The sequence below is a fragment of the Carettochelys insculpta genome, chromosome 7 (genome assembly GCF_033958435.1).
Source record: "Carettochelys insculpta isolate YL-2023 chromosome 7, ASM3395843v1, whole genome shotgun sequence".
NCBI classification, from domain to species: domain Eukaryota; kingdom Metazoa; phylum Chordata; order Testudines; family Carettochelyidae; genus Carettochelys; species Carettochelys insculpta.
Window position 1 is genome coordinate 68,160,194 of NC_134143.1, and position 26,754 is coordinate 68,186,947.

The 26,754-nt window shown below is 46.3% G+C and overlaps 1 protein-coding gene across 1 annotated transcript in view; it reads left to right on the forward strand.

Moving 5' to 3' along the window:
• SORCS1 (sortilin related VPS10 domain containing receptor 1) overlaps positions 1 to 26,754 on the forward strand; it is a 474,417-nt gene that overhangs the window by 208,878 nt on the left and 238,785 nt on the right. The window contains exon 3 of the mRNA XM_074999892.1: positions 19,614 to 19,713. Within this exon, the coding sequence (XP_074855993.1) occupies positions 19,614 to 19,713 (100 nt within the window). The remainder of the gene's footprint in view (positions 1 to 19,613; positions 19,714 to 26,754) is intronic.

The window sequence follows — 26,754 nt, forward strand, 5'->3', positions numbered from 1 at the left end:
TAGCCTCTGCAGATGCATGGGTGATGAACGGGTGGAAAAAGGTCCAAAAGCCAATTTCATCCTCAGGGGATGGGGCAGTTCCCCACAGCACTGAAGAAGGGGTTAAAGAGCTCACCTGGTCACAGCTAACCCCCACCTGCTGCACCTGTGGAGGTTGTCAAGCTGGAGAGGAAGGACTCTTGAAAGGGAAGTTCCCAGCTGTAGGATGAGTTGTGTGCTGTGAAGCCAGCAGAGCTGGAGAACAGGACTCTCCAGCCTAGGAAGCAGGGTTGACTTACTCTGGACCCATGTGGGAGCAGTGGCCACCCGGGGGAAGAGGGCCTGGCTTTTCTTTTCTTGCCTTTGTTGTCTTTTGGGAGCCTGGGTGGTTTGAAGATGTGAGGGGTAGGCGCTTGGACTCGCTTCTGGGGACTGCTTTCCCCGGCGCTGTGTCGCACTGAAGGGACCCTGCCTTTTGTGAGCTGCAGAAGTATTTTGCCTTTTTTCATTTTGGTGTCCCTGGAAGGGGGAGCAGACTCCAAGGGGCACCACCGAACCTGCACCTGGGGCTATGCAACCAACCTACAGTAACATTATCAACCAAGAAAAGGTGTCCAGGACCAGAGCTGTTCCCAGGTGTAGCCTGTCACAACCCCCTCACTTAGCAGCTCTTGAAGTATCAAGCCCTATACTTTTCTCAGCCATAGGGCTCACTCCTTGCTAGAGTGCTGGGGCTTGGGGAGGAGGGAAACTTAGCCAGGCCAATGAATTCATACTGGCTTGCAGAGCTGGGACCATGCTGAACCTTTGTAGGGGATAGTTCTGCATGTGCTCTAGTCATGCATACATGGGTGCTCTAGCAAGGCCAGGGTTTCACTGTTTTCCCCCTGAATTTACCCTCCCTGCTGTGTTTTGTCTGTCACATACATCTGAATCCATAAGGTCCTGTTTAGCCATCCTCATTGCGTGCTCAGGTCGCTGGGTCTGTTGGGAGCCAGTTGGGACTGTGTTTGCATGAGGAGCAAGGCACACGGCCAAGGCCCCCTCCTGAGAAGGTTTCACTAAACCTCCCGTGCTTTCCTGGCTGCCTCCGCTCAAACACAGGACTCAGAGTGACAAGACAGGGCTGAGGTTTTAGTGCCTTTGCACACAAAGCTGAGCATTTATTTTGTACCTTTCACATCCCAAGAAGCCAGCAGTGTGATGGTGGAACTTCAGCACTGGAACTGGGGTACACAGCAGGGGTGAAAGTAATGCAAAAAGCTGATCTCTATGGAGGCCAGGGCCATGGGAAGGAAAGGGCAGGGCAGGGGGGTCAGCCTTCTCCAGCAAGCCCTTCAGCACCAGGGCTCCATCGGTGATTTTTGAAGTGCCTGAGGCTCCGGCTGCTGCTGTAGTAGTGGCGCCAGCAGTCAGAAGCCCACATGGCCCTTTTAAATCACTGCCCCACATTGTAACTGCCCCTTTTGCACCCCACCTCATGATGACCTTCCCCTTCCCCTGTCAGCATCCCAGCCACAGCACTGCATTAATGTTGTCAGTCACCCTGTCAGGAGCTGGGGCAGGACAAAAGGGCAGCAGTGCTCACGCTGCTGCAGTGATTTAACATCAGCTGTATATGGGCCCGAACCAGTGACCATTTCTTACCAGTGTGCTCTAGCGGGGAGGGATAGTTTAGTGGTTTGGGCATTGGCCTGCTAAACTCAGCATTGTGAGCTCAATCCTTGAGAAGGCCATTTAAAGACTGGGGCGAGTAGATGCCAGGGATGGTGCTTGGTCCTGCCATGAGGATGACCTGCCAGGATGAGCTCCCAAAGTCCCTTCCAGTTCTAGGAAATGTGTATCTCCAATTATATCAGGGGCCCACTTCCTCTATGGCACACAGGTACCACCCCAGGCTTCATGCTAGCCCTATTCATCCAAGCACCCACAGGGGGCAGCAGGTGTTTGTGTTTGGTGGTGTACTTCTGCACATGCCTTGCTGCACCTGCTTGCCCACCCAAGTACAAGGTCAATGGGTATTTGCACATACAGGACTCAGTCACAAAACAGCAGCAAGTTTAGTGGAGTTCTGTTGCTCAAGCTGGGCAGCTGGCTGCCTTCTAAGTTTTCCCATCCGTGTGCAGAATACACTTTTGTGTGTGCCAAGGCTTGTGTGGGTGTGCTTCCATCAGTAGAAGCACACGTTGCCAGCTGTGGGTGCTCTACTAATCAGCTGGGTGGCATTTGAAATTCTCCTGGGTGGCAGCCCAAAAGCTCAGCTTGTAGGGAGTGCTGCTGGGCGCAGGGGCGGCAGGCAGGGCTTGGGGTATGTGCATCCCATACTCAGCTCTGCATAAGCCACTGCAAAGCAGCTGCAAGAAGACTGGGTTAGTGTTGCGTCAGGGTTAGGGCCGGAAGAATGTACTGCTGTGAAGCTTCTGGTGGTGACGCAAGCTTCCCCCCCACCACTGCGGAGAATCTCCAGATCTTATTATTAATTGTACTGCAGAAGAACCGGTCACAGACAAGGACCCTGCTGTGCTAGGTGCTGTACAAACATAAGTGTGGTCCCTGCTCTCAGAACTTGACATACTAGGGCTACGTCTACACGTGCACGCTACATCGAAATAGCTTATTTCGATGAATGACGTCTACACGTCCTCCAGGGCTGGCAACGTCGATGTTCAGCTTCGACGTTGGGCAGCACCACATCGAAATAGGCGCTGCGAGGGAACGTCTACACGCCAAAGTAGCACACATCGAAATAAGGGTGCCAGGAACAGCTGCAGACAGGGTCACAGGGCGGACTCAACAGCAAGCCGCTCACTTAAAGGGCCCCTCCCAGACACAGTTGCACTAAACAACACAAGATACACAGAGCCGACAACTGGTTGCAGACCCTGTGCATGCAGCATGGATCCCCAGCTGCGGCAGCAGCAGCCAGAAGCCCTGGGCTAAGGTCTGCTGCACATGATGACCATAGAGCCCCGCAGGGGCTGGAGAGAGAGCGTCTCTCAACCCCTCAGCTGATGGCCGCCATGGTGGACCCCACTATTTCGATGTTGCGGGACGCAGATCGTCTACATGTGCCCTACTTCGACGTTCAACTTCGAAGTAGGGCACTATTCCCATCCCCTCATGGGGTTAGCGACTTCAACGTCTCGCCACCTAACGTCGATTTCAACTTCGAAATAGCGCCCAACACGTGTAGCCGTGACGGGCGCTATTTCGAAGTTGGTGCCGCTACTTCGAAGTAGCGTGCATGTGTAGACGCGGCCTAGGTAACCTCCAGGCTCATACTTGGGCAGGAGTATTGGTGCTGTAATACATCCTTTGTCCTGCCGGATGATTGATTAAACCTGCGGTGTCCAACCAGTTCTGCAGCAGTAGCTACTATAGTGGCTACTGCTTTAGCAAACTTGGCTCATTATTATGAAAATATATGTACTGTATTGGGCCAGCCAACTAGCCACACTCGACCAGTGATATAACCATATGCAGCTAAGGGCTAGCTTGTTGGACACCATGGGTGAAACCAAATCTAGAGAAGGATTTTGGGAGAGAGCTGCGTCGTCATCATCATCATCATCAGTAACCGTGGGCTCAGCGCCCATTGGTATCTGATGCCTCTCTCACTATTTCCTTCCATCTTTCCCTGTCCAGTGCAGAGTGGCTTAGTTTCTGTAGACTAGCTCCACACCAATCTACTACATCATCTATCCATTCTCTGTGGGGTCTGCCTCTCCTATTCGAACCGTCCATTATGTTGAATACCAGGGTCTTGATTTTTCATTCATCGTTCATTCTGCGAATATGTCCAAAGAGTTGTAGCTTCCGTTTTATAACTGTCTGCAGCAGGTTCTCTTTCGGCTGTATCTTCCTATGTAATTCCTCATTGGTGACCTTCTGCATCCATCCTGTTCTCAGAATCTTTCTATAACAACTCCTTTCTCATGCCAATATTCTTCTTTTCAAATCTTTCGTTATCGCCCATGCCTCACATCCGTACAACATACTGCTGAAAACACACATTTTCAAGACGCCCAGCTTCATTCTTAAGCTAACTGCCTTGCTTTTCGAGATCTCCATCGCCTTCAAACTCGCTCATTTTCGCTATTCTAGTCGCTGTTTCCTTCTTACAGTCTAGATCATACGTTATGTTGCTCCCCAGATATGTGAACTTCTCTACATTTTCTAGTTCAATACCATCAACACCGATCTTCCTTCCTATTTACTTATCTCCAAATACCATTATTTAGAGAGCTGGGTGGTGGCATTTTTTATTCCCTGAAACTATTCCAAATAAGTGTTAATTTAAAAAATGTGGTGCAAGTTCTTCTCAGCCCCAATATTGTTGTTTTGTGGAAAAAGCCAACCATTTTGCATGGTTGTTTTTCCCTCCTGCTACAAAGTATTCAAGGAACTTTTTATAGACAGAAAACATGATTTTATGATGGAGAACAGGCAGCTTTCCTAAGGGGGGAAAAACAGGTAAATTCACAGCTTTTGCCCGGAATTGTCATTTCAGCATTTTCACTGAAGGAAAGTTGTTGTCAAACTGGAAATTGAATTGGAACCTAGGGGTAAGAATTTCAAACATAGTTGCTTAAATGTGGCTTGTAATAGCCTGTATTTATGCATACAACTAAGGAGAGGCGAGGATGGCCCATTAGCAGTACTAGCTAGGGACTGGGAAGGCCTATGATCAGTTTGTTGCTCTGTCACTGTCCTCGTAAAAGTGTCATCCTTGCAGCTGGGTGTTTGCTTCCTAGCCTGGGTAGACTAGCTCTTGGTGGCTAATTTACAATGGCAGAGTGGACCTTCTGGGTCCAACCTTGGGGTGTCTAGCCTGAGCCACCACCAGTGCCACAATGTCAGCATCGGTATTTTTGGCACAGGTGCTCAAGTTGCTCTAGTACAGGGGCTCCCAATCTTTTCAGCATCACGCGCCCCCCTTTGATTTTTTGAGAAATGCTCCCACCCCCCTGCCTCTTCTTTACCATCATCCAACCCCCCTTTTGACAAAAAAATCAATTCACAATTTAAAACAAACACAAAAACTGGATATAAAAATGTTATTTGAAATTGAGTATAAGTACAAATATTTTTCTTGGCCCCTTGCAGGTGCCTGGTGCAGCCCCAGCTGGCAGCTGCTTGAGCCCTGTGTCAGCTGCCACAGCTGCCTGCCTTCCTGAGCCTTGTGCTGCCACAGCCACCGGTTCAAGCTGACTGAGCCCCACATTGCTGGGGCCAGCCAGCCACCCACCTGCCAGCCTGAGCTGCACGAGCCCTGCTTCCCAAGCCCCTCCCCTCCCCCAAAGCCAGGCACACCATTCCCTCATTCACTCCATCCCCCTCCCACAAGCCAGGCACCCCCAGCCCCCATCTAACCCCATCCATCTCCTCCTTCCCCTCCCCTCCCCAACCCACATTCACTCCCCTTTGCAAGAGGCAGCTTATCTCCATGTGGGTCTTCGCCAGCTGCCTACTTTTTATAGTGGCTGCACCGGGTTGCCCATGTAAAATGGCAGGGGCTGAAAGCTGGAAGCAAAGGTTGGGAGGAGTGATAGGGGATGCTCAGTCATCTCAAACCCCCCCCCCTGGAATTTCTTCACACACCCCCAGGGGTACATGCCCCCCAGTTTGGGAAACCATGCTCTAGTATCAGTCTCCCTTTGCAGGCTGGGAAGCTTTCTCCCATCAGCAGTGTCAACAGACTTTGTGTGACCTTGGACTAATCACTGTGCCTCAGTCCCTCATCTGTAAAATGAGAATAATAGCTCCCTCCTACTGCTCAGGCGTGTGCTGGGAAGATAAATTCATTTGAGAGTGAGGTGCTCAAATACTGTGGTGATGGGGCCATAGAAGTAAGGGTTCACCGACAGAGTTTTGAACTCTGTTCAGATCCTCGTGAATAAGTCTCTGCCCCTCCCTGCTTCAACTCGAGTCTGTTAAAAGTTAATTTCTACACTTCAGACAACATTTGTGATGTTTTAATGGGGGGATTTAAGCCAGGCCACTTAAGAGTAGACATTTAAAGTGGTGCTCTCTAATTGTGAGCACTGTCAATGCTGGTAATAAACCACCACCTTGAACAAGTCTCTTTGAAGGCAGTCAAACTTTGAATTAGTTTCTCTGTAGGGTGTTAGCTAGCCTGTCTGAAGTGAATGACGCACAGAGGAAGCCAGCTGAGAGACAGTATGTGAGGGGGTGGAGCAAAGGGCCTATGTGGTGAACCATGAAGACTTACATATGGAACAAAGCCAATCTGAAAGTGAGAGGCCCAGGGCAGAGAACAAAGGGCATTGAGCGAATGAGTTCAGTTCTGAGTGGGCCAGGCAGAATAAGGTAAAGAATACCACTTCCTTAAACATACCAAAATGAAATCACTTAGCTTCTGTCTTAAAGGTAATGGTAAAATTCCAAAAGTGCTCAAATCTGGCCTAATTCTGAGCCCATTGCAAGCAGTAATAAAACGTAGCTCTTTAATACCGAAGTTCTTTACAAAGGAGGTCAGTATCATTATCCCCATTTTACAGAGGAGAAAATGGAGGCAGAGAGAAGACAAGTGGCTTGCCCAGGGTCATCCTGCACGTGAGTGTTGGAGCCAGGAAGAGTGCCCTTCTTCTCTGAATCACTGCTCAGTACTTTCTCCACCAGAACACAGTTGATTTTGACCAACGTGTTCGACTCAGGTTGACTGCTTAGGGGAATAGTACCCAATTAGAAAGAAAAGCCCTGAGGGACTATCAAGACAGGAATACAGGAGATTAGTTGGGACAGAGGCTAGCCCCTTTGTTGCACAGAGTTCAGACTACATGGCTGGGAGCACTCATACATGAATCCATTTACTTCAGCGGGACCACTTTCGCAAAATCAAGTGCACAGGGAAATATCAGAGAGGTCTGGGGGGCTAAACTGATTACTAGGAAAGGGGATGGGGCTTAAAGCCTCTGGAAGCTTGTCTGGAAATGCTTTTGTCTCCATGAGCTGAGGCAGAGAGAGCTGATGGGTTGGATGATGGTGTAAAGACACAGGGTTTAAATGGGTGAGGTAAAGCAGAGTGGTTATGGAGAAAGTCCTGAATCCATATTAGATTGAAACCACTGGCTGTGAAGGTGTGCAAGAAGTCGGGGGGCGTTATTTAAACAAGAATCAGGGGGAAAGCCAATGGGTGCAGAGCAGCATTGAGGTGAGACTGGACTATCTCCTGGGGGTGACAGTCATGCAAAAGTAATACTTGCTCTGATAATAAATCCTAGCAGCAAAATTGCAGTTGAACTCTGAGGAAGAAATTAAGATCAGAGAGACTGAGATCCTGGACAGGGAACAGCGTTATGGACAAAGGCGTTAAATCAAAGTAGGCACAAGGCCAAAAGTAAAAGCTGTAAATGTCTGTGCAGCCCTGGGAGAAGCTTAATAGCGAAAAGCAGTGAACTAAAATGCCTTGCCGTGGAAGAAGACCTTGAGATAATAGGCTTTTGTGAGAAGGGTTGAATGACAAAAATCAATGGGATACTGCGATACCTGGCTATAAACAATATAGGGAAGACAGATGCAGTTGAATTAATAGGAGACTAGCACAGTGCCTAAAAGGTCCCTTTGGCCAGGGTATGTCTACACAACAGTAAAAGTCCTGTGGCTGCGCCAGCTCATCTGACTTGCAGGGCTATGAAATTGCTTTGTGGATGTCCAGGCTTGGGCCAGAGGCTGTGAGACTGCACCAGGTGAGGTATCAGAGAGATAGCCGTGCTAGTCTGTATCTTCGAGAACAACAAGAAGTCCAGTGGCACCTTATAGACTTATATATAGACTTATAGATATAGGTATCTGATGAAGCGGGTCTCTGCCCATGAAAGCTTATGCTCCAAAATACCTGTTAGTCTATAAGGTGCCACAGGACTTCTTGTTGTTCACCAGGTCAGGGTGTCTTGAAAGCCGGTTAGCCTCCTCTGCCAGCTTGTAGTCTTTGTCACAAGGCTCAGACAGATGGCTCATCATAATTTAATTATCCCTTCAATCAGGCATGATAAACGTCGCTGTGAGAACCTGCTAAAACAGGAGAGGGCAATAATTTTGCTGGGGGTGGGCAGCAAGCCAAGATTTTGTTAAGTGTTCAAAGGCTACAGGTTCCTCTGCATGGAGTGTGGGGTCCGGGGCAGAGGTTGGGTGCAGGAGAGGATGTAGGGTCTGAGAGGGAGTGTGGATGCGGGGGGCTGTGATCTGGAAGAGGGGGTTTGGTGTGCAGGGGCTGGGAGGGGGGATGGGTGCAGGTGAGGCTTCTGACCTGGGGGAAACGTCTAGGAGGACGTGTAGAACCTAGGAGGGAGTTGTGGCATGGGGGTGGGGTGCAGAGGGGGATGCAGAGGGTTGAGGTCATGACTTGGGGCAGGGTGTTGGGGGGAGGGAATGGGGTGTCTGGGATAACAGATGCAGGCTCTGGCTGCGAGGTGCTTACCTAGATGGCTCCAAGCCAGCTGCCCTGCAGGACCCTCAGGCAGGCTCCTTGCCTGCTATAGCCTCAGACTGCTCAAAAGGGCTAGACGTGGCCCTCTGTGCTGTGTGTGGAGGTGAGAGGCTTCATATTCTAGCCCCACCCTCAGCTTAATCTCTCAGCTCTTGTTGGCCAGTTTCCAGCCAATAGGAGCTGAGATATTGTGCTAGGGTGGGGGCAGCATGTTAAGCCTCTCTCTCTCCCACTCCCCTGCGTGTGCAAGAAGCATAAAATTACAGCATGTGGCTTACCTGTCCCAGCCCCGCCCCTTCTGCCCAAAGGCCCGCCCCCTTCTGGAGCATGGATCCATTCCCCCTAACCCTACCCCCGACTTGCCTAGGGGCCTGGTGAGGGCTGTCAGTACACTTGCTAATATTAGGTGTACAAAAATTCCTTGGTAACTACGGTTGCTGAGCCACACAAAACCAAACACCCTACCCTTCCCCACCTTCTCCCAGGCCCTGCATTTGGTTCTGCTGCTCAAGTGTCGTGAAGTGGGAGAAGAAGCAAGCAGCACAAACCGTACGAAGTACATTAACTGTCCAAAGAACCTTTTTCTTTCAGTGCCTTGAGCTGTTAGCAATAGGATCGCCCTGTGTCCATTTCTCAGCTGGAATGCCTGCTCATAAAGGGGCTCTGGCAGCTCTGGTCAACGCGACTGAACGGGCCCTTAAAAGTCCTGTTGGTGGCATAGCGGGACTTCGGCAGGCTGCTGGAACCAGATGGCAGCTAGGGTGATTTGCATGTGTAATGTGGACAAGCAGAACCCCAGCTGGGACCTCTGCAGTTTAGTGCTGGGGTCTCTTACTGCTTTTCCTAAAAGCTAGCTGGCTCTCAGCTACGGCTGTACAGGAGACTCGTCCTTTCCCTCTGTGAGTGACCTAAGTGCCATGGGACAACAAATCGCACTCCAGCAGATGTGTGGGTTGCGCATGCTACCCCTGTCCTCAGCACTGGCTCCTCAGTTCCCATTGGCCAGGAACTGCAGCCAGTGGGAGCTGCAGGAGAGGTTCCTGTTGGGTGCAAGCAGTGTGCAGAACTCCCTGCTCCCCTCTAGTAAGGACAAAGTCCAGAGAAGGGCAACAAAAATAATTAAATAGCTAGAAAACATGACCCGTGAAGGAAGGTTAAGAGAACTGGGTTTGTTTAGTTGGTAAAAGAAAAGACCAAAGGGAGACATAACTGCTTTCAGGTACCTAAAAGGCTGTTATCAAGAGAGGGGAGAGAAATTGTTTTCCTTAACCTCTGATGGTAGGACAAAAAGCAATGGGCTTAAATTGAAGTAAAGGAATATAGGCTGAGGATCAGGACAAATTTCCTAACTGTCAGGGTGGTTAAGCGGTGGGATAAATTGTCTTGGGAGGTTGTGGAATCTTCATCATGGGAGATTAAGAGAAAGTTAAACACATGCCTGTCAGGGTTGGTCTAGATGCTGCTTGGTCCTGTCATGAGTGCAGGAAACTGGACTTGATGACCTCTCAAGGTTCCTTCCAGATCTATGACTCCGTGGAGTGAGTGGGGCCAGGGTCTCGGAGAAGAGGGGAAGGGTAGGGTGTTTGCTTTTGTGTGGCTGAGCAAACCAAGGAATTTTGTGTCTTAATATTAACAGGTGTGCTGACAGCCCTCGCCAGGCCCCTAGGCAAGTCAGAGGCTGGGGGAGGGGGATGGGTCTGCGCTCCTGAAGGGGGCGGGCCTTAGGGCAGAAGGGGCGGGGCTGGGACAGCTAGGTCACAGCGCCATCTGGAGCATGCCACCTGGGGCTCTGCTGCACAGCATGGAACTCTGGCAGTAACTTAAAGGACTCAGGGCTCTGGCAGCCACTGCAGCCACAGGGATCCTGGGGCCTCTTTGAATTGCTAGGCCTCAGGACAATTGCCCCTTTGTTCCCCCTTCCCCATTGTCATGCCTGAATATTAGCTTTACTTCATTCTCCTGTCATCCTTTCCAGGACATGTGACAAACTGCTAGGCTGACAGAGGTGAGATCGACAATATTTGTATGGGCCAGAATCCAAGTACAGTTTATTTTTTCTTGTTCAAGTGCCCCACACAGGCATCTTGGCATGGCTGTGTGAAGACTGGCTCACTTGCAAGTCTACTCCAGCTCAGGTCAAAGAGAGCCAGATAGGCGGAAGCAAGTCAATAACAACTTATCAAGCAATATATTTAAACTATACATTTACAGTGACGGGCTTCTGGGTTTCAATGCACAATGTTTAAGGCAGCAGAAGATCATTTCCCTGGGGTTCATGGCACCAGTTGATGCAGATTGTCTAGCCTGAAAAAGCGTGAGGAATGGATTCAGATATTCATGACAGTAGGTGGACTAATGGAATTCTGTGACTATTAAAGATGCGCAGGAGTTTGTTATAATACTGTAACAGAAATTTCACTTGCCCTGATGGGAGCAGACAGGGAGAAAAAAAACCGTCAATGAATAATAGTGAAGGTATTTAAATGCCAACTTTCTCACAAACATTTTACAAAATATAAATTATTCTAGATATTTTTAGCTAGTTTGTCTTAATTTACTGAGTGGAGATGCTAGATTTAACCCCTTTGGGGATGTTTGGTGCTGGTTTTATTGTCAGGTCATTTGGTTGAGGAAAACAAAGTGTTTGTCTTACGGGCTTTATGCATCAATAATTTTGCTTTTGGATAACTATGAAAGGGTCTCATTGTAAATACAAATCAAGACTGACTCCCCTGAAGCTAATGAAATTTGTTTGGGGCTAAATGAGTGTCCGTCAGAGCAGGAACAAGACTAATATAGGTGACTCATGGTAGTGCTTAGGAGGTACACTGCTACCTGGTGTCCCTGCCAAAAATGTAATTGCTAAAAAGAGTGTCCCATCCTGCTATCTCCCTGCCCTCTGTGTGGTCCTCCTGGCACCCCCTCCCCTGTAGTCCCCAGTTGCCTATGAAGCCAAACACTGCCTCTGGAGAGGACACTTTTTTGCTATTTAGTATTTGCATTTCAGTAGCACCCCCTGTGTTAGTGGATCCTCCTGTGGGGGTTTGTCTGCATGAGAAAGTTGCGCTGCTTTAATTAAAGGTGTGAATGTTTTTTTAAAGGTTCAGTTAATCTGATATAGCCCCTTCCTCCCCCTTTAGAAACTCTGCGTTCATTTTCAGAACAGTTTCGTTTGGTGTTGCTTAGGTTGACTAGAAACAGGGTTTAAGATAAGCCACTCTGAACTTTAACAAAGTGTGTCCACACAAGGATTTACAGTAGTTACCCATGTTATGGTAACAGTTTACCCATGTTATGGTAAATTCTGTGCATAGCAAGGCCTAGTGTGGTATGATCTTTTGTTCCCTTCTAGGAGGTGAGAGCAGGTACAGAAATTGCAGTCGGCTACTGCCTTTGAGCGAATGGTTCTGGGCTTCCCTTTCAAGCAGCAAAGCACACCTGTGTTTTTGTGGGTTCAGAAGTTCAGTCCTTGAAGAGGACACAGCCAGCAGTACAATTGTACTAAGCAATGCACATACTGCCAGGAAGACTGTATATTGGTATCAGCTTACCATCTAAGAAGGGAACCAACCTAATGGGTTGGAGGTGATCCATCTGTAACACTTGAGTTTCCATGTGGTGATTCTGTTAATCAGTAGCCTGATCATAAAGGGTGAAATCTCCATACTGTCAACCCCATCAGGGCCTCAATTCCATTCGTGGGGCCTTGTTCCCAGTACCCCATTCTACCCATCCTGTAAGCATATGAAAGATTTTACTCTCCATGGCTACCAGTTCAGCTCTTCCATCCATCTATGCAGTAATGGAAATATGGAGATTTGGCAATAGCAGCCTCTCTAGGCAGGGCTAGAGCAGCAGCAGCTCATGGGTTTATTGTGTCTCAAAACTACACATGGATAAAGTAGAGTCATCCCACGATGCACATAGAAAAGCCGAATTCTACCTCAGTAAAACAAAGCGGCAGAAATGTAGCACTTTAAAGACTAACAAAATGATTTATGCAGTGATGAGCTTTGATGGGACAGACCCACTTCATCAGATCAATTTAATTTCCAGTACACTGAAATTGATCTGAAGAAGTGGGTCTGTCTCACGGAAGCTCATCACCAAATAAATCGTTTTGTTAGTTTTTAAAGTGCTACGTTTCTGCTGCTTTGTTTTGTTGGAGTACAGACTAACATGGCAACCTCTCTGTTGCTATCTACTTCAGTGAGGCTGAGATCAAAATATGCTCCAGTTCAGTCTGTTTAAGCTGAGGGATACTGTTAAGTGTGAGAGTTAGCTGCATGGAGTTAGTCAAATATTATTTACCATTTCCCTCCCAATCAACAAAATGGCTGTTCAACAAAACAGAAAGCTTTCTGACAGTCAATGTTTTTTTGTCAAAGTTTATCATGATGTCAAAAGCAAAAACCTGAAACAATTAAATCTGGGTTTTGAATCACATTTTTTCCCCTCATGAGAACTTGAGAACTTTTGCAGCAAATAGTAACAGAGAGGGAGCCGTGCTAGTCTATACACTATCAAAACAACAAAGCAGTCCAGTAGCACTTTAAAGACTAACAAAATAGATTATTAGGTGATGAGCCTTCGTGGGACAGACCCACTTCTTCAGACAATAGCCATATCAGAACAGACTCAATATTTAAGGCACAGAGAACCAAAAACAGTAATCAAAGTTGACAAATCAGAAAAAAATTAGTATTATATTATATTATATATTATAAAAATTGCTCACCTTGATCATTTTTTTTCTGATTTGTCAACTTTGATTACTGTTTTTGGTTCTCTGTGCCTTAAATATTGACTCCGTTCTGGTCTGGCTATGGTCTGAAGAAGTGGGTCTGTCCCACGAAAGCTCACCTAAGAAATTATTTTGTTAGTCTTTAAAGTGCTATTTGACTGCTTTTTCATTTTGCAGCAAATGTATTTTTTCTGTGCAGCTTTTGTCAGTGGGTCTATGTTGTGCTTGAAATGATATATGTGTTTTAAGTACCTTAATCACTTGAATCTATGATTGGTATATAATTTAAATATTTCAGTGAAGAACACAATCCTTATTTTTCTACCCTTCATTAATTATCTATAATTACAGTTGTCCCATTGAGAAGAAGAGACGGACACTGGCTGCATACAGGTCCTCTCCCAGTGAGGTGAACCTGCAGGCAGTCCGGTCTGCTCAGAGTCAAGTGCAGCAGGTTGCTCGGCGGTGTGCCAACAATTACTGGCTCCAACTCCGCTCCAAGGTTCAGCAAGCCACGGACACAGGTAACATGCGAGGAATGTATGATGGGCTCAAGCAGGCCATTGGTCCATCACAAAGAAAGACTGCCCCACTTAAGTTGGCCACAGGTGAGGTCTTGAAGGACAGAACCAAGCAGATGGAACGCTGGGTGGAACACTACTCACAGTTGTACGCCAGAGACACCGTAGTTACAGAGAGAGCCCTGAATGCCATTGAGCCTCTGCCCACCATGACTGAACTCGATGCTGAGCCCACCTTGGAGGAACTCAGCGACATGCTAAAAGCACTCTCTTCTGGAAAAGCCCCAGGGACAGACGGTATTCCCTCAGAAATCCTCACATGCGCCAACGGTACCCTAGTTTCAGAGCTGCATGGAATACTTTGCGAATGCTGGAGAGAAGGCAGCATACCTCAAGATATGAGGGATGCTAACATTGTGACTGTCTACAAGAACAAGGGTGACAAAAGTGATTGTAACAACTATCGTGGCATCTCCCTACTCAGTACCGTGGGGAAGCTATTTGCACGTGTTGTTCTGAAGAGGCTCAATGTTCTCGCGGAGAGAGTCTACCCTGAGTCTCACTGTGGGTTCAGAGCTGAACGGTCCACCATAGACATGCTTTTCTCTGTTAGGCAACTACAAGAAAAGTGCAGGGAGCAGAACAAACATCTGTATATTGCCTTCGTTGACCTGACCAAGGCATTTGACCTCATCAGCAGAAAAGGTCTGTTTGCGATTCTGGCTAAGATTGGCTGTCCCCCAACTCTGCTCAGCATTATTAGGGCCTTGCATGAAGGCATGAAGGGGACCGTCATATGTGACGGATCCACATCTGAACCCTTTGAGATTCTCAGTGGAGTGAAGCAGGGGTGTGTGCTGGCTCCAACGCTGTTTGACATCTTCTTTGCAGTTTTGCTCAAATATGCCTTTGGAACTGCTACAGAGGGCATCTCTCTCCGCACGAGAATGGACGGCAAACTCTTCAAACTGTCGAGGCTTAGAGCAAAGACCAGGGTGCTTACGAAGAGTCTAAGGGAGTTCCTTTTTGCTGACGATGCAGCTATTGCTGCTCACACTCAGCAGGAACTGCAGTCACTCATAACTCACTTGTGGATGCATGTATGGAATTTGGCCTCACAATCAGGTTAAAGAAGACCCAGGTGATGGGCCAAAATGTGGGTAACAAGCCATCTATCAACATGCTAGACTACGAACTGGAAGTCATCCATGAGTTCGTGTACCTAGGCTCAACGATCTCGGACAACTTGTCACTTGATAGCGAGATCAACAAGCGCATTGGAAAAGCCGCCACAACGTTCTCCAGGCTGACGAAGAGAGCATGGGCTAACAACAAGCTCACTGTACACACCAAGGTGCAGGTCTACACAGCCTGTGTTTTGAGCACACTGCTGTACGCCAGTGAAACATGGACTCTGCGCTCAAAACAAGAGCAGCGGCTCAACACATTCCACATGCGCTGCCTTAGGCACATACTCGGTATCTCATGGCAGGACAAGGTCCCCAATAGCACAGTGCTTGAGAGGGCAGGCACCGCCTCCATGTTCACCCTTCTCAAACAGAGGCGTATGCGCTGGCTGGGCCATGTCTCACGCATGACGGATGGCCGAATACTGAAGGACCTCCTCTTCAGCGAACTGGCGTCTGGAAAGAGGCCGAAAGGGCGACCTAAATTGCACTACAAGGACATGTGCAAACGTGACCTCAGCACTCTCTTATCAGTGTGAACACCTGGCATTTGCTCGCCTCAGACAGGCACACCTGGAAACGGAGTGAAGGAAGCTCTTGTTATGTATGAGACTACCTTGGTGAAGGAAGTGGAAGACAGGAGAGCCCTCAGGAAGATCCATGCCCGTGATACCACAGCGACATCTGCCTACTGCTGCTCACAGTGCAGAAAGGACTGACACTCCCACATTGGATTGCACAGCCACAGAAGACGCTGCTCGAATCAGTCCAACTGGGGTGCAAACCTATGATCCCTGCGGATCGAAGGATGCCTACTACTACAGTTGTCCAGTTTTTTTCCAGGAGAAGTTTTCTGTCAGAAAATGCTGATAAAAACATTCCAGGGGATTGTATCATGTTGCCGAAATTTTTGAAGGAAAATTATTGAAAAGATGCATTTTGACAAAGATGAAGCATCTTATTTTGTCTATCATTTTGACTTCTTTTTCTAAAGGAAGAAATGGAAGCAATAAAGTCAAAATTAAAAGCTTTTTCCAAACAGACAAGCAACATTTACCCAGTCGAAAAAGTTATTTTTCTGACTTTTTTCATATAAAACTTTGAATTTTCATTGCGAGAAGAAAAAAAATCTGGATCTCTAGAAAATAGAATTCTAGGTTTCGATCAGCTCTGTGTGTAATTTAGTCCACATATGAAAAAGATGAGCAGGTTCAAATGGCACCAGAGCAACAGTAAAAATAGGTACAAATAAGATACATCTAGTTATGTTTTTTGGAGTGTGTGATTATTAGTCATTCAGGCAGAATTACCAAAAACATGAATCATGGATAAGACTGAAATCAGATGCTAGCTCCTTTGATCATTGGCATAATTATTCAACTACAAAACATCTTTTTTAAGCTTTCCACTATTTCTAGTGCTTTATAGATGTTGACAAAAGTGCTCTCTTCCATCTGTAGATAATGTTACCTTGTAAATAAAACCAAGAATGCAAAATAGTTGCCTGGAGATTCAGAAAAGTGGCTCACGATTCTGAATATAAGATTATTTCTTTTAACATCTGTTCCATAGTTGGATTTTTTATTTTTGTTTTGTTTTGTTGTGCTCTTTTTTGGCTTTGAATATCTTCATATAAAAATTTATGCAGAGAATTCTCCTGGCAGTTTTTTTTTTTTATGGAGCCACTCTATCAAAATAAATGAGATAACATTAGTGTAATTAAGCGTAGATGTTAACTCATTAATTAGTCTACAGATTCCTAACACTATAAGCCAAATTCTGTCCTTTACAAACATAAAGTGTTTCATCTTTATTGATAATCTCAGTTTAAACAGAGACCGAACTTCATTCCACCTACAGAAAAACTGAAATATCAATGGAGAACATATGCAAATATTGGCCATGGGGAGGCAGCGTTAAGAAATACCTGTTGGAACAGATGGAACAGGATTCTATTGTAGTCTACCACTTGTGGGTGGCTCCCATCACCCTATCATTACAGTACCTCCCATCCATTCTGAAGTAGAACTAACAGTAAGTACACCCCTCTCTCCTCCTTCACTTATGAGGGGGAGAGAGTTTCTGTGGGTCTGTGAGACAGAAAATAAGTGATTGGAAGGTAGTTGCCAGTAAAAGGTTGTGATCATGTTTGTCTCTTGGTGGAAGTGAATGTGCCAGTACAGGCCCATTTATCCCCTGTTGTCACAAGTCTGTCTGCTGATGGCTCTGTTGTTCTACTGGTGGACTGTTGCTGTCTTGGAAGATCAGTCACAGAAAATGGGGGAGTTTTCTGGCCAATTGTCTGGGAGGCTTTGGCTTACAGTAAGCTTTAGCCAGAGTGTATATACTTTCAGGGGGCCAGTACAAATCATGGAGCACTAAGTAGAACCTTATAGACTAACAAATATTTTGGAGCATAAGCTTTTGTGGGCAAAGACCCACTTCATCAGATGCATGAGTGGCGGGGAGGGGGTTCAGAGGGGTATTTAAAGAGTGGGGTCCCACTAAAAGGGAGGGCCAGAGCTGACAAGGTCTGATGAAGCGGGTCTTTGCCCATGAAAGCTTATGCTCCAAAATATCTGTTAGTCTATAAGGTGCCACAAGACTTCTTGTTGTTCTCAAAGCTACAGACTAACATGGCTACCTCTCTGGTGCATGGAGAAGTAAGTTAACTTGGTAATATTGACCTTGGTTGCACAGCAGAGAAGTGACTGCCTTTTGGTTTTTCGGTATAGGTGGGGCTTTGTTAGAGATGTTAGGAGAAGCTTGGCCAAAAATATGAAAGAGAATGAATGATGTGTCCAATTATTATGTAGCCTGGTGGTTAGGGTGCTGGCTTGGGATGTGGGTGTACAAGTTCCTTCTCTGTCTTGTGCAGACTGATTAGAATGCAAACCTCTGCTGTGAATAAGACTGGAACCTGGTTCTCCTACATGGAAGCACAGTGCACTAACCATTACAATGCAGTTGCCTCATTCAGAAGCTTTTGTTTTGATCACAAAGTGGACAAGTTCACCTGATTCCATTCGTCACCCAAAATGTTTGTAGTGTTATGGGTTTTTGTTAAAATGTGGAATTAAAACAATGTTTGAAACCTCCTGAGGTTGTTGAGCAATGGGATTGTCATGCTCTGATCAGCTCCATGTCCTAAATAAAATGGAATGTCGTAACCAAACCTAGAGATCATGGGATGTTAGTAGCCAGCCCTCAGAATGACAGGATCTGCAAATGGAAGTGGAATTGTTTGGTGTTACTTCCTTGCCTTATAATTACAAAATTTGTGCTAGGTATATTTGTGGTTTTAAAGGTAAGCATTCTTATAAATATTTATGTGTGTCCAAAAACATATTGGCTACGTCTACACTAGGACACTACGTCGAAGTAGCCTATTTCGAAGTAACAACGTTGAAATGGGTTACTTCGACGCTTATCATCTACACATTCTCTGGGGCTGGTGCCAGGGGCAACAGCAAGCCACTCCTTTAAAGGGCTCCTCCCAGACACACCCAGCCTGCACAGCACGAGGTCTGCAGAGTGCTAGCTACGCTCTCGCAGACTGACACAGCAGTCATGGACCCTCAGCAGCAGAGGCAGCACCTAGAAGCCTTCCAGGTAGTCACCCAGGGATCAGCAACCAGATGGGGTGTTTTTTTCCCCCAAATTCAATAAAAATGGCAATAATTCAGGAGCCACAATGCGTGTGAAAATGAGACTGCTCTTAATAAATAATAGCAAACCATACTTTTGCTACCCCTATTTTAGGAACAGCACACACATATAATCCCACAATGCATGGCACATATGACGGGGGGAGTAATCAGAAGTCTTGAGATCACACATTGTTTGCTCTTTCCCCAGTGATGGGCTTTTAGATGTTTACCGATATATAGAAAATAATCATTTTTTGTTTAAACCCTATTACATTCTTCTAGGTATTAGAAGATAATTCTTTTAAATAGGCACACCACAACAAATTCCATCTTTTGCTAATAATTCATCTCTCTTCCTCTCAAGCATCAGAATAGAGTTCTTGGCTACATTAGACAACCTTAAATATTTTTTTTTATCTCTCCTCTTTAAAAAACAGAGAGCTGATATCTCTGCTGGCAACAATGATGTCAGAGGTACTTTGAAAAGAAGCACATCGCTTTGTGTGGCTGTTAGGTTTCTTTTTTTAACCCTCCTCTGTCTTATGGTCCATACAACAAGCTCATGTGAACTGTAAGAGTCCTGCTGTTGGACTTTCATAAAGGAAATAAGTGACTTTCATTCTGAAAACACCACTGTTTTCTCAACAAATAGCCTAAGAAATCGCACTTGATCATGCTGGAAAGGATATAGTATTTTATTTTATTTTATTTTTTTAAAGAGAGTGAGAGAAACTTGAGTGAGCCCCTCATTCACAGCAGCTCTTTGGCATTTACAACACCTATCATCATCTCCTCTTCTATTGAGAATTAATGTTGCTTGTTGCATGTGTTTATTTTAAAGTGTGGTGGGAAGATGCTGTTTTAATTTTTTCCTAATCCAATTTAAATGCAAATGTTAGCCACTCACATGATGCTGTGTGTACATAATTAACTATCATTATATACTACATGAATCACTCAAAAAGCTCCACAGAGCCATTTCGCTATGAAAAACATGGGCTTTACGTTGAAAAGCAGCCAAGTGGCTTGTGCCTTTTTGTGATGAAGTATTTGCTCTTATTAAAGCTCTCCTTTGATTTATAGGTCAACTGATTATGGAACAACATATGAGAAGCTGAATGATAAGATTGGTCTGAAGACTATTTTGAGCTATCTGTACGTCTGCCCAACCAACAAGCGCAAGGTAAGTGAGAATATGTTTCTTGTGTTGTTTAATTATGATATGAGTTCTGTCTTCATCAATTTCCTAAATGCCCATTACTGCTCATGTAAGTACTGTGGTTCATAGCCTGTGTTGTTGTCAATTGGCCTAGCTGTATTGAAGTACACAACAGTTTACAACAGCTGAGGATCTGATGCTGTGGTTGTCAACCAGACACAGAAGGGCATAAAAGATATCGAGCATCCAATCATATTTATACCTTCTAGCAGGGGATGATTGAATAGTTCGGGAGGGGAGAGCCTTGTTAAGTCTGCATCTCTGGAGGCTGGATTGCACATAGAGTTGTTGGCCTCGAAAGTTCTCCCACAAGTCAGCTAAAGGGGATCTGAAAAATCTGGAAGAGAAAATGCTTCTCAAAGCCCAAAAGGCTTTAATTAGGCAAGCACCCTGCTGAGTAACAATTCAGTGAGAGTTTGTAAAGGCAGCATCCTTGTAAAAGGGGGAGGGTGCTTCCTTTTGTGTTTGTTTCTGGTGGGATCCCTTGGTGAATAGAAGTGTGGGACATGGGATCTGAAGGAGGAGGGGGATTAGTGGAAATAATATGGATTGTCCCACACAGATCCCTGGTTGAAGGAGGCTCCCCACAGAAGGTCTCCCTCAAATTCAGTATTCAGTGAGATTTCAGCTATTTCCATGGTACCATTCCCCCTCACCGCAGACCCTGCTGCTGCCTCTCAGGCTGTTATGGGTGTACTTCTAGACTGCTTGCTTTGTGGGTCAGGGACTTCGTGTTCCTCTACATTTGAATAACTTTGGCCCCTATTGTGCTATAAATCATAGCTAAATATATAGTCCTACATGAGGGTCTAACTTGAAAAAAACTGAGGCAATACCCATGAGGTGGAAATCACCATGCAGTATGCACAGGATATGTGCCATCATAAGAGAAAAGAACAGGAGCACCAGTGTTCTCAATCTCAAAGCCGTATTGGCCAAGGCATTGGAGCAGTTGTTCAAGGATTGTTCATTTTGGGTGAAAATTGCCCTGTGCCAACTGCCAGCACAAGGCGAGGTACCGGGAACTGTTTAATCCCTCAGGATTCTTCCTTCCATTTTATGGGTGATAGATTAGGATGGGGGCCAGTCTGTAGGATTTAATTGGGATTTAAATGTTGCATAGGATTGTTGCTGGGTTCTTGCACAGTGGGCACTTTCACCCTTATCACGTGCTTGTGTTGTAAGGAGGGACTGAAGGGTCATCTGTAGTAATGGCTGAAATGGACACTTGGGTTATCCAATTTGATGCCCTGCATTTCACCGAACTGCCTTTCCCATAAATGACTTCTATTATGTGCCATCAAGAGGTTGGAGTTCCCCTGAGGCAGCATAAACTTTTGTTGTGGAAAACATTCAGTGTTAAATCTAGAAATATATCTCTAGTTTGCTCATTTGTTGACTGACTCATTCATGGTGTGCATTAATCATCCACATTCCGGTTTCCCACATTACACATTGAATTATTCATCTGTGACTTGGGTACAGGGATAAAAAGCACTTCCTGGTAAATGGAGAAGAACAATGTATGCAGAGTCATTTAGATGCCTTCAAACCCTATCCAGGATGTACGTGTAGCCAGAACAGAACCTTCATAGTCACCTGTTTTCATACAATGTGCCATTGATACTCTGGTGACTCTCTCAGGTAACTTTTCATCCCCCAGCTCAGGTCCACAAACACGTCCATACTCAAAAGTGGCCTGCTAGGCACTCGCATTCCACGCCTGGCTCCACGCCAGAGAGCCGCGCTTCTTACCCATTTAAAGTTTGAGAATAGGTTGAGATGATCTATGCCTGGGCAGGGCGAAGCCAGAGGAAACTCTGGTGGAGGTGCATAGTGGTCCTGACGTCCATACTCAAGTAACTTTATGCACTGAGTCACCTCATGGCCTTTAATGAGATTACACATGCAGTAGAGTTATTCATGTGAGGAGGTGTTTGCAGAACTGGGGCCTAATTAATATTGTTCTAGTTTAAATGAGCCTCTTGTCAAGTTTGATGGGTGTCTCATTAACAGTACTTTTAAACTACATTTGCACTTGAATTTGGAGTGTGGTTCTCAGCTCAGGAGATAGTTACTCTGACTGTCTCTGTGGTGGCATGCTCACAGTAGTCGTATAGGTGTGGAAGCATGGGCAGATGCTGTTGGTGGTGCAGGCTATACAGGTGTCTGGTTTTCAGTTGGAGCACCTAGTTTAAAAGGGTTGCTCCTGGCTCCAGTCAGCACTGGACCATTAACAGTCTGAATGGAGGGGCAGTGGAGTTGTGTCTGTTTGCTAGGTGGGCGGGTGGTTAGGGAGGCTCTGTGCACTGCCCAGTGACTGGCTCCATAGATCCTACTGGCCAGGAATCGTGGCCAATGAGGTCTGAGGGGGCAGCACTGGGAGGTGGAGGCTGTGGATATGGCTCCCTTAGCCGTGCCTCCACCTCAGGACAGAGGGACATGTCATCACTTCCCAGGAACAGGCTGAGGTCAGGACTCCCTGGAGCCCACACCCAGCACCCCTTCCTTCTCCGGGAGACCACACACCCAGACCAGAGCCTGTACCCCTCTGCAATCCAACCCCCTACCCCGGCTCAGAGTCCCCTCCCGTCTCCCAAACCACTCATCTGTGGCCCCACCTCGGTGCCTGCATCCCCAAGCCAGATCCCACACCCTCTCGCATACCCCAGCTTCTTTCCACAGCCCGATGAAAATGAGTGAGTGAGTGAGGGCAGAGCAGAGGGTATGACAGAGAGATGGGCATGGAATGAGCAGGGGCTGGGCCTGAGCAAAAGGGCAGGACAAGAGTTTTCAGTTTTCTACAGTTAGAAATTTGGCAACCTTAATGAGTTACCCTCCTTGGGAACCTACAACTAAGATCCAGGTGGGTTTGTACCTGGGACAGCTAGCCCAAGATACTGCCACAGCTATCCTGCTTGTTTTTGTGTTGCTCGCTCAAGGAGAGCTAACTTGTATGGCTGTGTGATCACACCCTGACTCTAAGTATGGGCCTAGCCTGAGTTGTGTATGTTTGTTTGCAGCAGGCGAGAGTTCAGTTAGGGATAACTTTCTCAAGGGGATGTCTACACAGCAGCCTTGTTTTGAAATAAACTATTCTGGAAAGAGCTTATTTCTAAATAACACTGCTACACACAAAATACATTGCGAAATCACCCTTGGCTATTTTGAAATAAAGCGCCTACACACACAAAGCCTATTCTGAAATAGAGCCATTGGATGCACTAGGGCTTATTTCAGAATAGGTGTTATTCTGGCAAGGAGAGAGCCTATTTCAAGATAACCCAACCGCTATTTTGAAATTATTGTCTGTAATTTTGAAATAACTTTGCTGTATAGACTTATCTTAACTCTCAGGATTGGTAATTCCTGGCATCAGTCACACAGGTAATCCATGGAATCCCTGTCAGTGGAGACTTTTAAGAGAGTGGTAGACAAATACCATATCTGTGTAGTCTAAATATACCTGGTCCTGCCTTAGCACGGATGGGAGACAGGTGAATTAGATGGCCTCTTGTGGTCCCTTGCAGTCCTATTGTATTATGATTCTGTCCGTTCTGTTGTTTGAGACATGGTGGCTTTAAGAAGAATGGAGAAGAACAGGGTAGTGTAGTGAAGGAGAGATCCATGGAGCTGTGTTTGTTCTGTTACTGCTGCATGTGGTGTTTGGGGAACAACAGGAAATGTGAGTTATCCTGGATATAGAGTTGAATTTTTGCAAATGTGCTCACAACAGGGACAGTAGAGACCAGGTGATATGTCTGTAATTACTGTGAGGGAAGAGACCTTCTCTCTCTCTCTCTCTCACGCACACACACACACGCACACACACACACACACACACACACACACACACACACGTGTTGTATGAAACGAATACCCCTAAGCTGTGTGCATGTGCAGGCCTGCCAGTAGGGGTGGGGGGCAAAAGTAGCAGTGGTGGTGGCCAGAGCTCTGTGCCCCTTTGAAGTGCCATGTCACTGCTCCTCCACCTTTTGTGAGTGTCTGTGAGGAGGTGTGGTTTGGGGGTGAGCGACTGCCCTAAGCCCTGCCCCATCTGCCCTTGGCCCTGCCCCTCCTGGGGTGCAGAGCTGGGCCTCCCTCCTACCTTGCCCTTGGGCCCACGGCAGCTGTTGGCTTTGCTTTGTGGATGCAAAATGGTATTTAGGACGTAGTGCGGCACTCCTTCCTCCCTCCAATGCACTGAGTTTTTGCATTGTTTGAATGATTGCTGGAAAACCCAGAAAGAAGACTGGTCTATCCTGGCTGCTGCGGAGCGACCTGATTAATGAAGCATACTTAACGAAATTGCTAAGATTTCACAAATCAGGCTGGATAATGAGAACTTGATTTTAAAGAACACGCAGGCTTGTAGCTTTCCTGGACCCACAAAGGAGTGAAAGGCAAATTACTGAAGCTGAGTGCAATACTTCAAGAGAGGGTGGTAAGTTCTCAGACATTTAACAGAATGGAAGCAGAGAGGGGGTCCGAGCCATTTAAGCTCGGTTGTTAAATAGAAATGAAAAGAATGGGCAGTTGCAGATAAAGGAGACTCTCAGGGTTGCCTTTTAAAATGCTGACAGATTTAAGGAACATAGTAGGACAAGGAAGGTCTTCACAATGGTGAGAAAATCAATGAGGTTGACACAGCAGTATATTCATGTACAATTTCTTTCCTTGTGTCATGATATTTCCTAATGAAATTTTCCTTTGCTATATTTAGAAAGGGATGTACTTGAATAAAATCTGGATCGAGGCCCATTGGAAAGTTATTTTGTGATTATTTTTCCTAATCAGTTATCTCTGAGAAGTAAAAAGCATGTAGAGTAATAAAATACTAATACTTTGGCCTGATATCATGGAAGTCCTCTGCTCTCAAAGTCAGTCTCCAATGGAAGCTTTAGGCCAAGATTTTCAAACGTACTAGAAATCTTGGGCACTTCAATTTCAGTGTGTCCAGCTTGAGACATCTCTAAAAAGGACCTGCTCTTCAGAAGGTTGGTGCTCAACATTTTCTGAAAATCAAGGGCCACTGGAGCTGTTATTGGATTATTAATACAGCATACCCCAGGACATCCCTTCTGCCCTAACATCCTTTACTAAATCCAAGGGCCAAATGGAATTTATATCATCACTTTGCATGTGTCTAAAAAGGCTAAATTATAAATTGTTGTTACACTTAAGTAGGCTTTCCAGGTGTCCAGATTTGAATGAATAGAGGCATGGTGGCTACAGTCCATAATGCTGACCAGGCTGCTAAGAGTCTGATTGCTGCAGCAGTGGGACTAAGGCAGGCTACCTCTTTATATTGTCTCCCCATGGCTCCCAGAAGCTGCTGCCACATCTTGCTCCGAGGCACTGGTGTAACCATGAGGGCTCCATGCACTGCCCCCACCACAAATGCTCCTTTGAAGTACCCGTTGGTTGGATATCATTGTCTGTACGAGCTGTGGAGGCAGCGCTTGTGGATGGGCAGTATGCACAGCCCCCTTGTCCCACAGTGTGGGAGCCTGATATCACATCTGCTTCCAGCAGTCTCCTGTTGTAAGTGCTGCCCAGCTGAAGACCAAACCCCTTCTCACACTCAACACCCTGTCCCAGGTGTTAAACTCCTCCCACATCCTAACTCCCTCCCAGACCCTGCACCCTCTCCTCTACCCACACCCCTTGCCCCATCCCTGAGCCCCCTTCTTCACCCCAAACCCCTCATCCCTGCCCCCCCGAACCCCATCTGCACCCCAACCTCTGTTCCAGTACTGAGCTCTGTCCCATGTCCTTCCTGGAGGCCCCGCCCCCAGCCCTGAAAGTGCGTGAGGGTGCGTGAGAATGAGTGATAGAAGGAAGGAGGAAGAAGTGAGTGGGATGTAGGGCCTCAAAGAAGGGGTCAGGAAGGAACAGGAAAGAGTTGTTTGGTTTGTGTGATTAGGATTTTGGCAACCCTACACAATCCACCCACTTGAGAATGCCCCTCTGTGGCAAAGGGTGCCACGTAACATCTTCCCTGATTGTCTGGTACTTTCCTTGCTCCCTGGGTCACTTCCCCTGGATGCTGCCTTGTCTGGTTGTCTTTAAAGTTCTGAGGCTAGGATCTGACTAGCCTTGTCCACAGTGCTACCCGTTGCTGCATGAGGCTTGTGGCTGGCCAGTCTTTGGTCACTGGATCTGGGCCTCACCCAGGTCTAAGTTCAGCTCACACTTGGAGCTGTCCATAGTGCTGCTGGTCTCCCAGTTATTATATAAGACCTGCCTGGGTTGAGCTTCTGTGAAGAACTGCCAGGCCCTAGCTTAGCAGCCTTTTTTTATACCTGCCTGCTGGCTCCCAATTGGCTGCCTTTGAGACAACCACTCTATCCTGCCTGGAGGATCTCTTTTCTGCTCCTCTTGCTGGGATGGGGTGTGACAATGCTGTGGAGGGCGTTGGGGCTTTGTCCACCCCATCGTGCCAGGTTTGCTTAAATCCATGTTGGCTAAACTCTGCTGAATAGGGTGGTACTAGCAATGAAAACTTTAAAAGGTTATCTTTTAATTCTTTTTTTTTAGCAAACAAGTGATGCCATTCCAAATTGCTAGTTTTAGTTCAGCTTGGGATAGTTTGGGATTGACCCACTTTCCTGTTTATGAGTAGACCAGATTTTATGAATGGGCTCCTTCTTTAAGACTATATTGGTATGTTAAATATTAGTATGAGTTCATCAGTAAACAACTATTCTTTATAGTTCACATTAGTTTGAACCATTCCTAAAACTTACACATTACTTACACATTTCTCTTTGTTATTAACCACATTTTGAGCTCAGCATTTTCCCCCAAAATTCCCTTGTGAGAAGCCACGTTGCTTCTCATTTTTGAATCTATTCCTTTCAAGGCCTTGTTACATTTTCTTCTTTATTTTGAAAGCCATTCCCAGTCTGATTAAAAACACCTTTTATGTTTACTTAAACTACAAAACACACCCATTTTCTTTCATTCTGAGGACAGAACAAGAAGCAATGGGCTTATACCTCA